General features: G+C 43.0%; 1 protein-coding gene across 3 annotated transcripts in view; it reads right to left on the reverse strand.

Annotated features, from left to right (window-relative positions):
- The window catches only part of GAD1 (glutamate decarboxylase 1 (brain, 67kDa)), a 58,177-nt gene that overhangs the window by 28,641 nt on the left and 18,288 nt on the right, over positions 1–11,248 (reverse strand). For all 3 annotated transcript variants that reach the window (XM_011991947.1, XM_011991948.1, XM_011991949.1), the window contains exons 4-6: positions 10,002–10,160; positions 8,430–8,672; positions 2,724–2,814 (exon numbers count right to left, since the gene is read on the reverse strand). In XM_011991947.1, coding sequence (XP_011847337.1) covers positions 2,724–2,814; positions 8,430–8,672; positions 10,002–10,160 — 493 coding nt within the window. The remainder of the gene's footprint in view (positions 1–2,723; positions 2,815–8,429; positions 8,673–10,001; positions 10,161–11,248) is intronic.

Raw genomic sequence — 11,248 nt, forward strand, 5'->3', positions numbered from 1 at the left:
TTTTTTTTTTTTTTTGAGATGGAGTCTCGTTCTGTTGCCCAGGCTGGAGTGCAGTGGCAGAGTCTCAGCTCACTGCAACCTCTACCTCCCAGGCTCAAGCGATTCTCCTGCCTCAGCCTCCTGAGTAGCTGGGATTACAGGCGCCCACCACCACACCCAGCTCATGTTTGTGTTTTTAGTAAATGCAGAGTTTCACCATCCTCGAACTCCCACCTTAGGTGACCCACCCACCTCGGCCTCCCAAAGTGCTGGGATTACAGGCATGAGCCACCGTGCCCAACCTATGGTCTTTCTATTCTAATAGTCAGACACCTTGCACTTTGCACCTGAGTCAGGTTATTGGATCATTTAAAGAGGCTATGACTGAGGAATATAGTTCTTATTTTCTATGTCAGCTGTCACCTAAACTCAATGGGAGTACAGGACCAAAAACCAGGCATTATCACTAAATAAATCCTGCACTGCCATAGAAAGATCCTTTTGCCATTCTTTCCCAGACTTATTTTGAACACTGTTCCCAATCGGAGAAGGAATTGTCACAGGGAGCAAATTTTGCCTCAGCTCCTGACAGTGCTGCCACATTTCATGATCTTCCAGGGGAACTGGCTTAGAACAATTTCTAGATAATAGTTATTACTTCTTTAGACAATGCCTGTCTCTAGAACTGACAGAAACTATTTTGCTATTTTAAATAACCTTCGCTATTGATCTGTTGGAATCAGATCATATTTTATAAATATCTCCCATTCAGTACAGCTGCAATTACTACATGTCATTTAGTTGGATTGGCCTTGACCTCAGATGGCTGGGACACATTTTAGTGTTTTGCAGCTGAGCTAAGAGAAGAGTAAAAGACTTCGGTTTTATGAACACATGCCAAAAAAGGAGAATTTGTGGGATTTTTCTGGTTGAGGAATATCTGGTCATAAGTGGTTGAAAGGGGGGAGGTCCCTTATTTACCTTGAGACTGAAGACATATATATACATGGAAAAAGCAGCTGAGAGCCCTGCAGAACACACACTTAAAGGTGCTGAGTAAATTCAGGGCCTATATTAATATGGGTACTTGGATTTTAATAGATATGTATTTTTTACTCTGTTTTTCTCACTTGTTTTCCAAATAGTTGAGTTAAAAACAACTATATTTCCTAATTTAAATTGTTCCTTAGTGCTAGATACTACAATTAAGCATTAATGTCTTTTCTCAAATTATAATTAACTTTACTATGATGTCTGTGCTGGCTGGTATATTTTTATCTCAAAAATCACAATACGGTAAAGATTGCTAAATGGAGCTTTTTGTTCAAATTCCAAGCAACTGTATCTTTGACCTGTATTCCTCTTGGCCCTTTCAAATCTCAGTGACCCAACATGGACACTCCATGAAGCTAAGCATGACTTGCAAGGAGGGAGCGTGAAAATCATTTTAGTTTTTCGATCAGTTTAATCTTTTATGCCTTTTAGCACCAAAGGCTTCACTTGTCACATTTGCTCTTTAAAATTTGTCACTGTTGTTTTAAATTAGCCAAGAAAACAGGAATTCTTAATTAATAGAAACTTTTCTGAATATAGTTACGTATTTTGAGTCACAGCATTAAATAGCTTTAGAATACACATGGGTCACTATATAATTTTAAATGCCCTTCAGGTTTTCTGGCTGAGAGCAGTTTAAGAAAAACAGAATACCTTAAACTTCAATAATTTACATTCTATCTTGATATCAAATGGAATTTCTCATTTTAAGCAATACTACCCTTTCACCTCAATTCATTTCTTGGAATCTACTTTTCTATGAACTTAAAAAGTGAGTGGCTATTTTCTGAATATTTCCACAGTGACGGACACCCATATAATTCTTATGTAGTTGTTTTAAAATTATTATAAGATAATTTGTTTTATTGTTTTCCTTTGGATACTTTAATAGAATGTGGTGCCATTGTCTGGATGTATAGATACTGGTAAAACATTGTCAGTAGTGTTGAGAGCAAAGGCAGTACTCTGATGACCCTCCATCGATTTGTAATCTGACATTTTCTTAAAAGAGAGCACATGTATGTAGAGAAAAATTTGGGGTGACTGCTATAAGACTACCCAGGTATAACTTGTGCCTATACCATACAGGACCTTAGAGTCAGTTTCATGTAAATTTTCAAGAACTTAGAAACAAAGAAAGGCTTTGCCTATACAAACAAGTATGAAAACAATGTCACGTTTAGAAAAACAATCACTTATTTTGAAAAGAATATATACTGTATCAGTACTGGCTGAATTTTGTTTTAGAATTTTTAGTTAAGCAGTAGGTTGATCAAATTGACTTGTGGGTTTATGGCTGCTTTAATAATGGAAGAAATATGATCTAAATGATAAGGACCAATGTGCTTGGGTAGAAAAAGGTAAAACCAAGATCATACCTCAAAACATAACCTCTTTAGATACACACATTAAGAGAAATGGGTCTTTTAACATGAAATTTCAACACTACATTTTGGAAGTCAGAGTTATTATTTCTCATGACCATGTTCTTCTTAAATTCCATTATTAAATTCAATAATAGTTTATCACGTATTTACCATTAAATCAGAACTATGATTAAACCTAAAGATTTTAAGAGAAAAAATGACCAGGGCAACTTTAATAAAATAGAACCACTGGAATTGAACTTTTAAAGCAACAAGCCGTAGTCATACATCAGGGTCGCTTATATGAAAACATATGGGACTTACATATTGGTATTGGCTGTTGATGTCAGCCATTCTCCAGCTAGGCCAATGATATCCAATCCAGTGGAGAGCTGGTTGAAAAATCGAGGATGACCTAGAGAGGAAACAGAAAAGCATCAAGACAAATGCAGATTTCTCAACCTATCTTCAAGGCAAACGGCCTGCCCCACTGGGTCACACTGATGGGGCTTGCATCCCAGTGATATGTCGAATAAGGCTGCTCAAGGATATTGAAGAAGGAAGGGCAAGTTGACCCACCCCATACCAACCATTAACATTCATGATGTCCCCCAAACTTCTATGTTTCTAAAGCATCATGCTTTTAAAGAATAATATCTAATATCATGAAACAAATCATGCTTTCCAGTGTTTTGTGTTTCGATGTGTTTTGCCAATATATATATAGTCAGGTGACCTTCAGATTAAATTTATGGCTGAGATAACCTAGCTCTCCTCTGTGAAATGGGCAGTCACAGCCTATTTCACTCATTGAGTTGTTGGTGAGGTAATTGTTTTTGCTACACAACTCTAAATCCCTGTGCAACCCACAGTATGCTTTAACAGGCTTTGCTCTCAGCAAATTCAGGATTGTTGCCAAGTTTTTGCCAACTTAGCATTCAATGGAAAACTCAACTCCACATCAGCAGGCTTGGCTCAGCTGTCAGGAAGGAGTCAACGCAATAGATTATCTAGGGACGTGTGGCTGGGAACTGGTGTTAGAAAGATATGCTGACTGCTGTGTTTCCAGTGGAAATTGCCTTTGCTTCTGAAAAAAACAAAAACTAAAACGGTCAGAGAGCTAGTGTTAGAATGTTCCTGGTCTAACTCTCCTCTCTGAGAATCTCTATTCTTCCCTAGATGTGATTCAGAACATCTGGACTATGACTTCTTATATCAGAAGATACCAACCTCTGCATCTTAAGAGCCCTCACAAAATAATACTGGTTTTTAGAGAAAACTAAAAGAAGCATAACTGGTAAACTTAGTTTAAGTATGGGGCCATATTCTAGATATTCATGTGGACTATCCTAGATAGTGAAATGATTCCATGTTACTCGACTTTGCTCATTGCCAACAGAATCTGAGGTCTTTTGAAACAACACATTTTATTGAAAGTCATTAAAATATATATGCAATATCCATTTAAAAACTTTTAACAATATACACTTCATTTTAAGACAAGACTGAATGGTAAATAAATGCAGTCACAGTATTTGATAATGTATCAAAACCATACAGTTTGGCAGAGACAAAAGATGGACAAAGAGAGATTAACACAAAGTGAAACAGTATCTCTTTGTCAATTAAAATATAAAGGACACAAAGTCCTTCAAAATCTTATTTTTAGTTTATGGTTACAACCTTGAGCCCCCAAATCTTATATCTACCAGAATTTCTATTAAGTAAAAAGTTTCAATTTCAATTTCAATTCTCTATATTGGATGAAAATAACAGATGATAGATACGGTGCTGGGCCGCTCATGGCCTAAATTCAGGTAGAGGGAGAAGGAAAGAATTACTTTTTAAAGTAAAGCTTTCCTACAAATAAACTACAAGAAAAAAAAAAAGAAGGGTTAGAGGGGGAGATCTCTTGATTAGGAGACATGGCAAACAATTGCATGTAAGAAACTTATTTGGATCCTGATTCAAATGAGTTTGACAAAATTAAAGCATTTATGATGCTCATGATACAACTGGAAATTTGAAAACTGACTAAATATTTCATTAAGGAGCTTTAAATTTTTTTCCAGGTATGACAGTGACATTGTAGATTTTTTTAAAAAAATTCTTAAGAATGAATATTGGGCCAGGCGCAGTGGCTCATGCCTGGAATCCCAGCACTTTGGGAGGCCAAGGCAGGTGGGTCATCTGAGGTCAGTAGTTCGAGACCAGCCTGGCCAACATGGTGAAACCCCGTCTCTACTAAAAATACAAAAATTAGCCAGGCATGGTGGCGGGCACCTATAATCCCAGCTTCTCAGGAGGCTGAGGCAGGGGAATTGCTTGAACCCAGGAGGCAGAGGTTGCAGTGAGCCGAGATCACGCCACTGCACCACAGTCTGGGCAACAAGAGTGAAACTCCAACTCAAAAAAAAAAAAAAAAATGAATGAATATTTATGGATACAATAATATTATGTTGGGGATTTACTTTCATGTAATGTAGGTGATGGGGAATGGATGGCGGTACAGGTAAAAGCTGATAATAAAGCAGGGCATTAGGTATATAGGGTTCATTATAGGATTCTATTTTTGTATAAGTTTAAAATTTTCCGTAAGAAAACATTTAAAAAAGAACAACAAAGGGAGTCCAGCCTATCTACAAATCACTTAAAGTAGCTGCTGTGGCTGAAGGCTGACTAGTGCCTGTTAGTTAATGGGAAATCTCTGTATGCTGGTTCATTTTTTAAAATAAGTCTTTTATTAATTTATAGAGAAATTTCTAAATGCCATTATCATCTTTTCACAGACTATACCCAGATCAGTATGTTTTCACTATTAAAACCCAATTCATTATTTTGGTTGAGCCCATTGATGCATTCATATCCTTGAAAAAATACTTTCTACTGTTTGTAGCTACTTGTGGGGTTTACCCTATTGCTCCTTATCTATGCTTAAATTCCACATCAGCAACCAGGAGCTGTTTTGACGTGGCAGCAACAGTATGCTTTTATCAGCGCCAGCATCCTGAGATATAGCAGGAGGTTTCACATTGCTTGGAAGACTGCGAACTCTGTAAAGACAAATATCTGCTTCAAGAAGCAACTCTGAGGAACAAAAATGAATGTTTGCAGGCTAAGTACCTAAGTGCGTTCATACACTGGACTAATAACAGTCAATGCTTTCTCTCTCTCTCTTTTTTTTTTGAGACAGAGTCTCGCTCTGCCACCAAGGCTGGAGTGTAGTGGTGCAATTTCGGCTCACTGCAAGTTCCACCTCCCGGGTTCATGCCATTCTCCTGCCTCAGCCTCCCCAGTAGCTGGGACTACAGGCGCCTGCTACCGCGCCTGGCTAATTTTTTGTATTTTTTAGTAGAGACGGGGTTTCACTGTGTTAGGCAGGATGGTCTCGATCTCCTGGCCTCATGATCCGCCCGCCTTGGCCTCCCAAAGTGCTAGGATTACAGGCGTGAGCCACAGCACCTGGCCTTTTATTTATTTATTTATTATTATTATTATTATTTAAACAGGTCCTGCTGTCACCCAGGCTGGAGTGGTGCAGTGGCGCAATCTCAGCTCACTGCAACCTCTGCCTCCCGGGCTCAAGCAATCCTCCCACCTCAGCCTCCAGAGTAGCTGGGATCACAGGTGCACACCAGTACGCCCGGCTAATTTTTGTATTTTTGGTAGAGATGGGGTTTTGCCCAGGCTAGTTTTGAACTCCTGAGCTCACATGATCCACCTGCCAGCCTGCCAATGTGATGAGATCACAGGTGGGAGTCACCAGGCCAGGCCTGTCAGTGCTTTCTCTGACCGCAAGATGCTTTGGTTTTGTAGATTATATTAGATGATATTATGACAAAATCATGTATTTGTATTTGAGGGACAACGCCATTCTGGACTTTCATAATAAAATGACGTAGTTCTTATCTCTCTGAGAAAGTGCGTGTAGAGCAAATTGACAAAGTTCAAAATATCAGACCAAAGCAAGTCAAGTTAAACATACATGGGGAATTCTGACTCTTTTTAAAATGCAGCCAAATAACGCTATTTGTTTTCCACCAGGAATAGATTAGCCATCTGACCAAGATGAGAAGTAACTAATTGTAAATTGATAGAGTGCTTTTCTTTAAAAATCAAACAACATAAACTTTGTACATATAATTGAGTTTTGTGTATCCAGCAGTTATTTAATGAAGCTACACATATTCCGGTGGTGTTGGCAGACCTCAGCAGCTCTCTGGGATTCCTCATTTTAAAAAGCATCTTTGGCCAGCATCATTATTTCATTATAACACTTTGTTTTTGACATCCAATAGTCTTACTCAGCTCAATCACCACCAGCCTCCTAGTCTCAGTCTTAAATCTATCTTCAAATGATGAGGAAGAATGAGAGGGAAAATAAAGAAGGAGAGACAAGAAGAAAGAACACAGGATTGCCAGTTGTGACCTTGGGGTTTTCCCTGTGGTGGCAACTATGCTAGGGATGGTCAGTTCTTCTAGATCTGTCTGCCTGAGAGCTCAGGAAAGCCAGACTGTAGTGTGGAGAGAGTTATAGGGAGAAGAAACCACTGCGTCACTCCTAGGCTTAGTCCAGTCTGAGCTGTTTCTAAGCATCTCAGAGGCCCCAAAGTCCTTGAACTTGAGGCAATTGGAAAGCAACTGCTTTGATGAGGATTGCTGATTAGAGAGGGCTCCTGGAACATGAAAAGGAGGCAAGAGGACATCCTCAAGGACTCCCACTGGAAATAGAATTTGGTGACTCAGAGTGTCCAAAGCTCCAGAAGTTGCAGTAGAATGAGAAGGCGTGTGCATGTGTCTTTTTGGCCTAGCCAGTAAAAGGTGTCATGGGTTGAATTGTGTTCCTCCAAAAGATGTGTTCAAGTCCTAATCCCTGGTTCCTGTGAATGTGACCTTATTTGGAAATTGGGTCTTTGCGGATGTAAACATGTTAAGATGAGGTCATACTGGATTGGGGTGGGCCTTAATCCAACGACTGGCATTCTTATGAGGAGAGGGAAATTTGGACACACACACAGGAAGAAGGCCATGTGAAGTGAAGGCAGAGGTTGGAGTGATGCATCTACAAGCCAACAAATGCCAAGGAATATCCACAACACCTGCAACCTGGTAGAGGCAAGGGTGGATCCTCTCCAAGAGCCATCAGAGAGAGCATAGCTAGCACCTTGATTTTAAACTCAGCCTCCAGAATTGTGAGAGAACAAATTTCTATTGTTTTGAGCCATCCAATGGGTGGTCATTTATAAAGGCATTCCTAGGAAACTAATACAGAAAGGGAGGGGAAATAGCCCAATTCTCCCCAGTGTCAGGGACAGGCAAGGGCAGGATTTATCAGAATGAAATAGACCTGAAAATGGACACAAGAAAAGAAGCAGAGGATGGGTCATTCTGCTCTCTTTAGGTTGTGAATAGCCTAAATCCAAGAATGAAAATTCTTCTTTTTTTGAGATAGGATCTCGATCTGTTGCCCAGGCTAAAGTGCTGTGGCACGATCTTGGCTCACTGCAGCTTCTGCCTCTTGGCCTCAGCCTCCTGAGTAGCTGGGACTACAGGTGCATGCCACCATGCCCAGCTAATTTTCATATGTGTATACACATATATAACATATATATATATATATTTTTTTTTTTGGTAGAGACAAGGTTTCACCATGTTGCCCAGGCTGGTCTCGAACTCCTGAGCTCAAGTGTTCTGCCTACCTTGGCCTCCCAAAGTGCTGGGATTACACGCATAAGCCATTGTGCTTGGCCAGAATGAAAACTCTTTGTACAGAACTTGACCTAGCATCAAGTATTTCTATCTTTTTTATCTACTTTTACCATGATATATGCTGATGAACTTTTGCCTGGGTCAGGTCCCTCCACCAACTGTTACTGCCCAAGCTTGTTCTTGTGGTCACTGGGTGCTTTGCCGCCTTCTCTCACCAGGGCTGTGTTTTTCCTCCAACACGAGTTTGATATCCTTACAACTGGCAAGGGTGAGATGGAGGGCAGAGTTGCCACTACCTGTCTACCCGATTCTCCCCCTTACCTGTGCGAACCCCATACTTCAAGGTGTCTCTGCAGTCAACCAGGATCTGCTCCAGGGACTCGGGGTGGTCAGAGAGCTCCAAGTTGAAGCCCTCCATGCCTTCCAGCAACTGGTGTGGGTGATGGAAGTCCAGCACCTTGGTGGAGCGATCAAATGTCTTGCGGACATAGTTGAGGAGTATGTCCACCACTTCCAGGAGGAATTGCACGGTTTGCTCCTCCCCGTTCTTAGCCGGAAGCAGATCTGAATTTGGGAGAGCAATGAATGGTTATCACCTGACTCATATCTAGATTTCTTCAGCCCAGAGACTCCTAATATTAATCATGCTATCTGTATAGGCCTGATTTCATTCCAGGATACGTATGTGCACTGAGAATCTGATGTACCACATCCCCAGAAAAATGCACATACCCCAGAAAAATGCACATGCACATAAGTTTTGCATGTTTTCCTGGGAGTTCACAGCCTTTCTGACAGGCTGCTCAGATGTGGAAGGAAGTGCTCTGAGACGTCCTGAACAACCTGCTACTGCGGTTGTCATCTACAGGTTGAATGGGCATCTGTGAGGAGTGTGATGGAGGGGGCATCTGTCGTGCTCCCCTGGGACCAGATGTGTCCCTGTCCATCTGGTTTAGTGTTGTGATGTGCTTGGTTTGTTGGCATCAGAGGGTAAGTCCTCTCTGGATAGAGCCTGAGGTCCCCCCTGAAGAGGGTGGTTCTTGGCGGTGTCCTTAGACAGGAAACTGGAGCTGGAAGATGGGGCTCAAGAAGGTGGGACAGGGAACCCCTGCCTCTTTCTTGACCTCATCCTTTTGGGCCTGGACTTTGAGATATCCAGAGGTGACTTTGGGTTTCAGGCTCTGCAGTAGTCAAGCTAGAGGTTAGGCAGGGAAAAAAGCTGTAGGGGCCCAATTCTGTAGCTCATAGGCAGGCTGTGCAGCTGTGCACGATACTCTCTGTGGCTCCCTGGGTTAGCTCCAGGGTTCTAGGGACATATTGTTTAACACTCTGGTCTGCCTTCGGTGGCCCTGTGGGAAGTTCATGGAAGGGGATGGCAGTGGATCTACCTGTGAGCTGTTTGGGAGAGACTGGTAAAGCACCTCCTGAGACGAGAGTTGTGAGGCAGCAGGGGTTAGTGAAACATCTCCGAAAGGAAAACAAGTTCCAGGACACTCGGTTACGAGGCTCAGCATGCAACTTCCCACAGTGTGATTTTGTGTGTATGTGTGTGGCCAGTCTTGCAGGATAAATATTATTAAGGAAATCATTAGATTTTCTTATATGTAAGGTTCCTTCGACTCTGAGTCTATGAATCCATATTTGTTCCCTCGAGTGTCTTTAGAGTTGACTTTTATTGACTGCCCTCATCCAGTTTCCAAAATGATGGAGACCTGGGCAGCAGGGAGAGAGGGAGTCAATTATATTCCCCCAAAGTCAGAAAAGCAGTTTCTTGTGGGTTCAGAGAGAATAATGACATTTCTTGATAAAAGAAGTAAAATTGCAGGAAACAGTCAAGGAACTCAAATAAGAAATCTCCTGGCTAGCATGGGGCAGGAGTGGGGCAGGGGCTACCTCTAGCAAACAGGTTGGAGAAGTCCGTCTCTGTGCGCCGGAAGCGGGCATCCCGGTCGCTGTTTTCACAGGAAAGCAGGTTCTTGGAGGACTGCCTCTCCTTGAAGGCACTCACAAGGCGACTCTTCTCTTCCAGGCTGTTGGTCCTTTGCAAGAAGCCTATGGCACAAAAAGCTGCTCAGAGAGAGTGCTGCAAACTGCCCAGCCCCTGAGGGTCAGCTGTGGAGCGAATTAACTCTCCAAGCAGGGCTCTTGTTTCTTCTGAGAAGAGAAGTGAGTGTCTGCGTTTTAAATATAGTGGCTCTGGCACCGCTCACCTTCAGGCAGGGAGGGGGGGCAGTGCCAAGTGTCATCAGTGGCAAAGACCCAGTCATGCAAGAGAGAAAAACAGTAAGTGAAGCCCATTCTCCTCTCTGAATGTGACAGTGAACTCACAATTAAGTAAGCTGGACAGCTTCCACTCCAGTGACCAGCCCCAGGATAGGGCTTTAAAGGAGGGGACACAATCAGAGAAGATGCTGCCAGCACTGTTCATGGGCTGTATAAGCAGAAGGAGGAGAGGAGAGAACAGCAGAGGGAGGAGGAGAGGTGAGGACAGCTGAAGGAGGAGGAGAGGTGAGGACAGCAGAGGGAGGAGGAGAGGTGAGGACAGCTGAGGGAGGAGGATGAAGATAGCAGAGGAAGGAGAGGTGAGGATGGCAGAGGGACAAGGAGGGGTGAGGACAGCAGAGAAAGGACAGTGAGGACCACAGAGGGAGGAGAGCAAGGACCGAAGAAGAGGAGGGTGAGGACAACAGAGGGAGGAGGGTGAGGACAGCAGAGGGAGATGGCGAGGACAGCAGAGGGAGGAGGGAGAGGACGGCAGAGAAGGAGGGTGAGGACAGCAGAGGAGGAGGGTAAGGACAGCAGAGGGAGGAGGGTGAGGACAGCAGAGAAGGAGGGTGAGGACAGCAAAGGGAGGAGGGTAAGGACAGCAGAGAGGAGGGTGAGGACAGCAAAGGGAGGAGGGGTGAGGACAGCAGAGGGAGGAGGGTGAGGACAGCAGAGGCAGGAGGGTGAGGACAGCAAAGGGAGGAGGGTAAGGACAGCAGAGAGAGGAGGGTGAGGACAGCAGAGGGAGGAGGGTGAGGACAATAGAGGGAAGAGGAGTGAGGACAGCAGAGGGAGGAGGGTGAGGACAGCAGAGGCAGGAGGGTGAGGACAGCAAAGGGAGGAGAGGGAGGACAGCAGAGGGAGGACAGTGAGGA

The sequence above is a fragment of the Mandrillus leucophaeus genome, unplaced genomic scaffold (assembly GCF_000951045.1).
Source record: "Mandrillus leucophaeus isolate KB7577 unplaced genomic scaffold, Mleu.le_1.0 Scaffold40, whole genome shotgun sequence".
Taxonomy (NCBI): Eukaryota; Metazoa; Chordata; class Mammalia; order Primates; family Cercopithecidae; genus Mandrillus; species Mandrillus leucophaeus.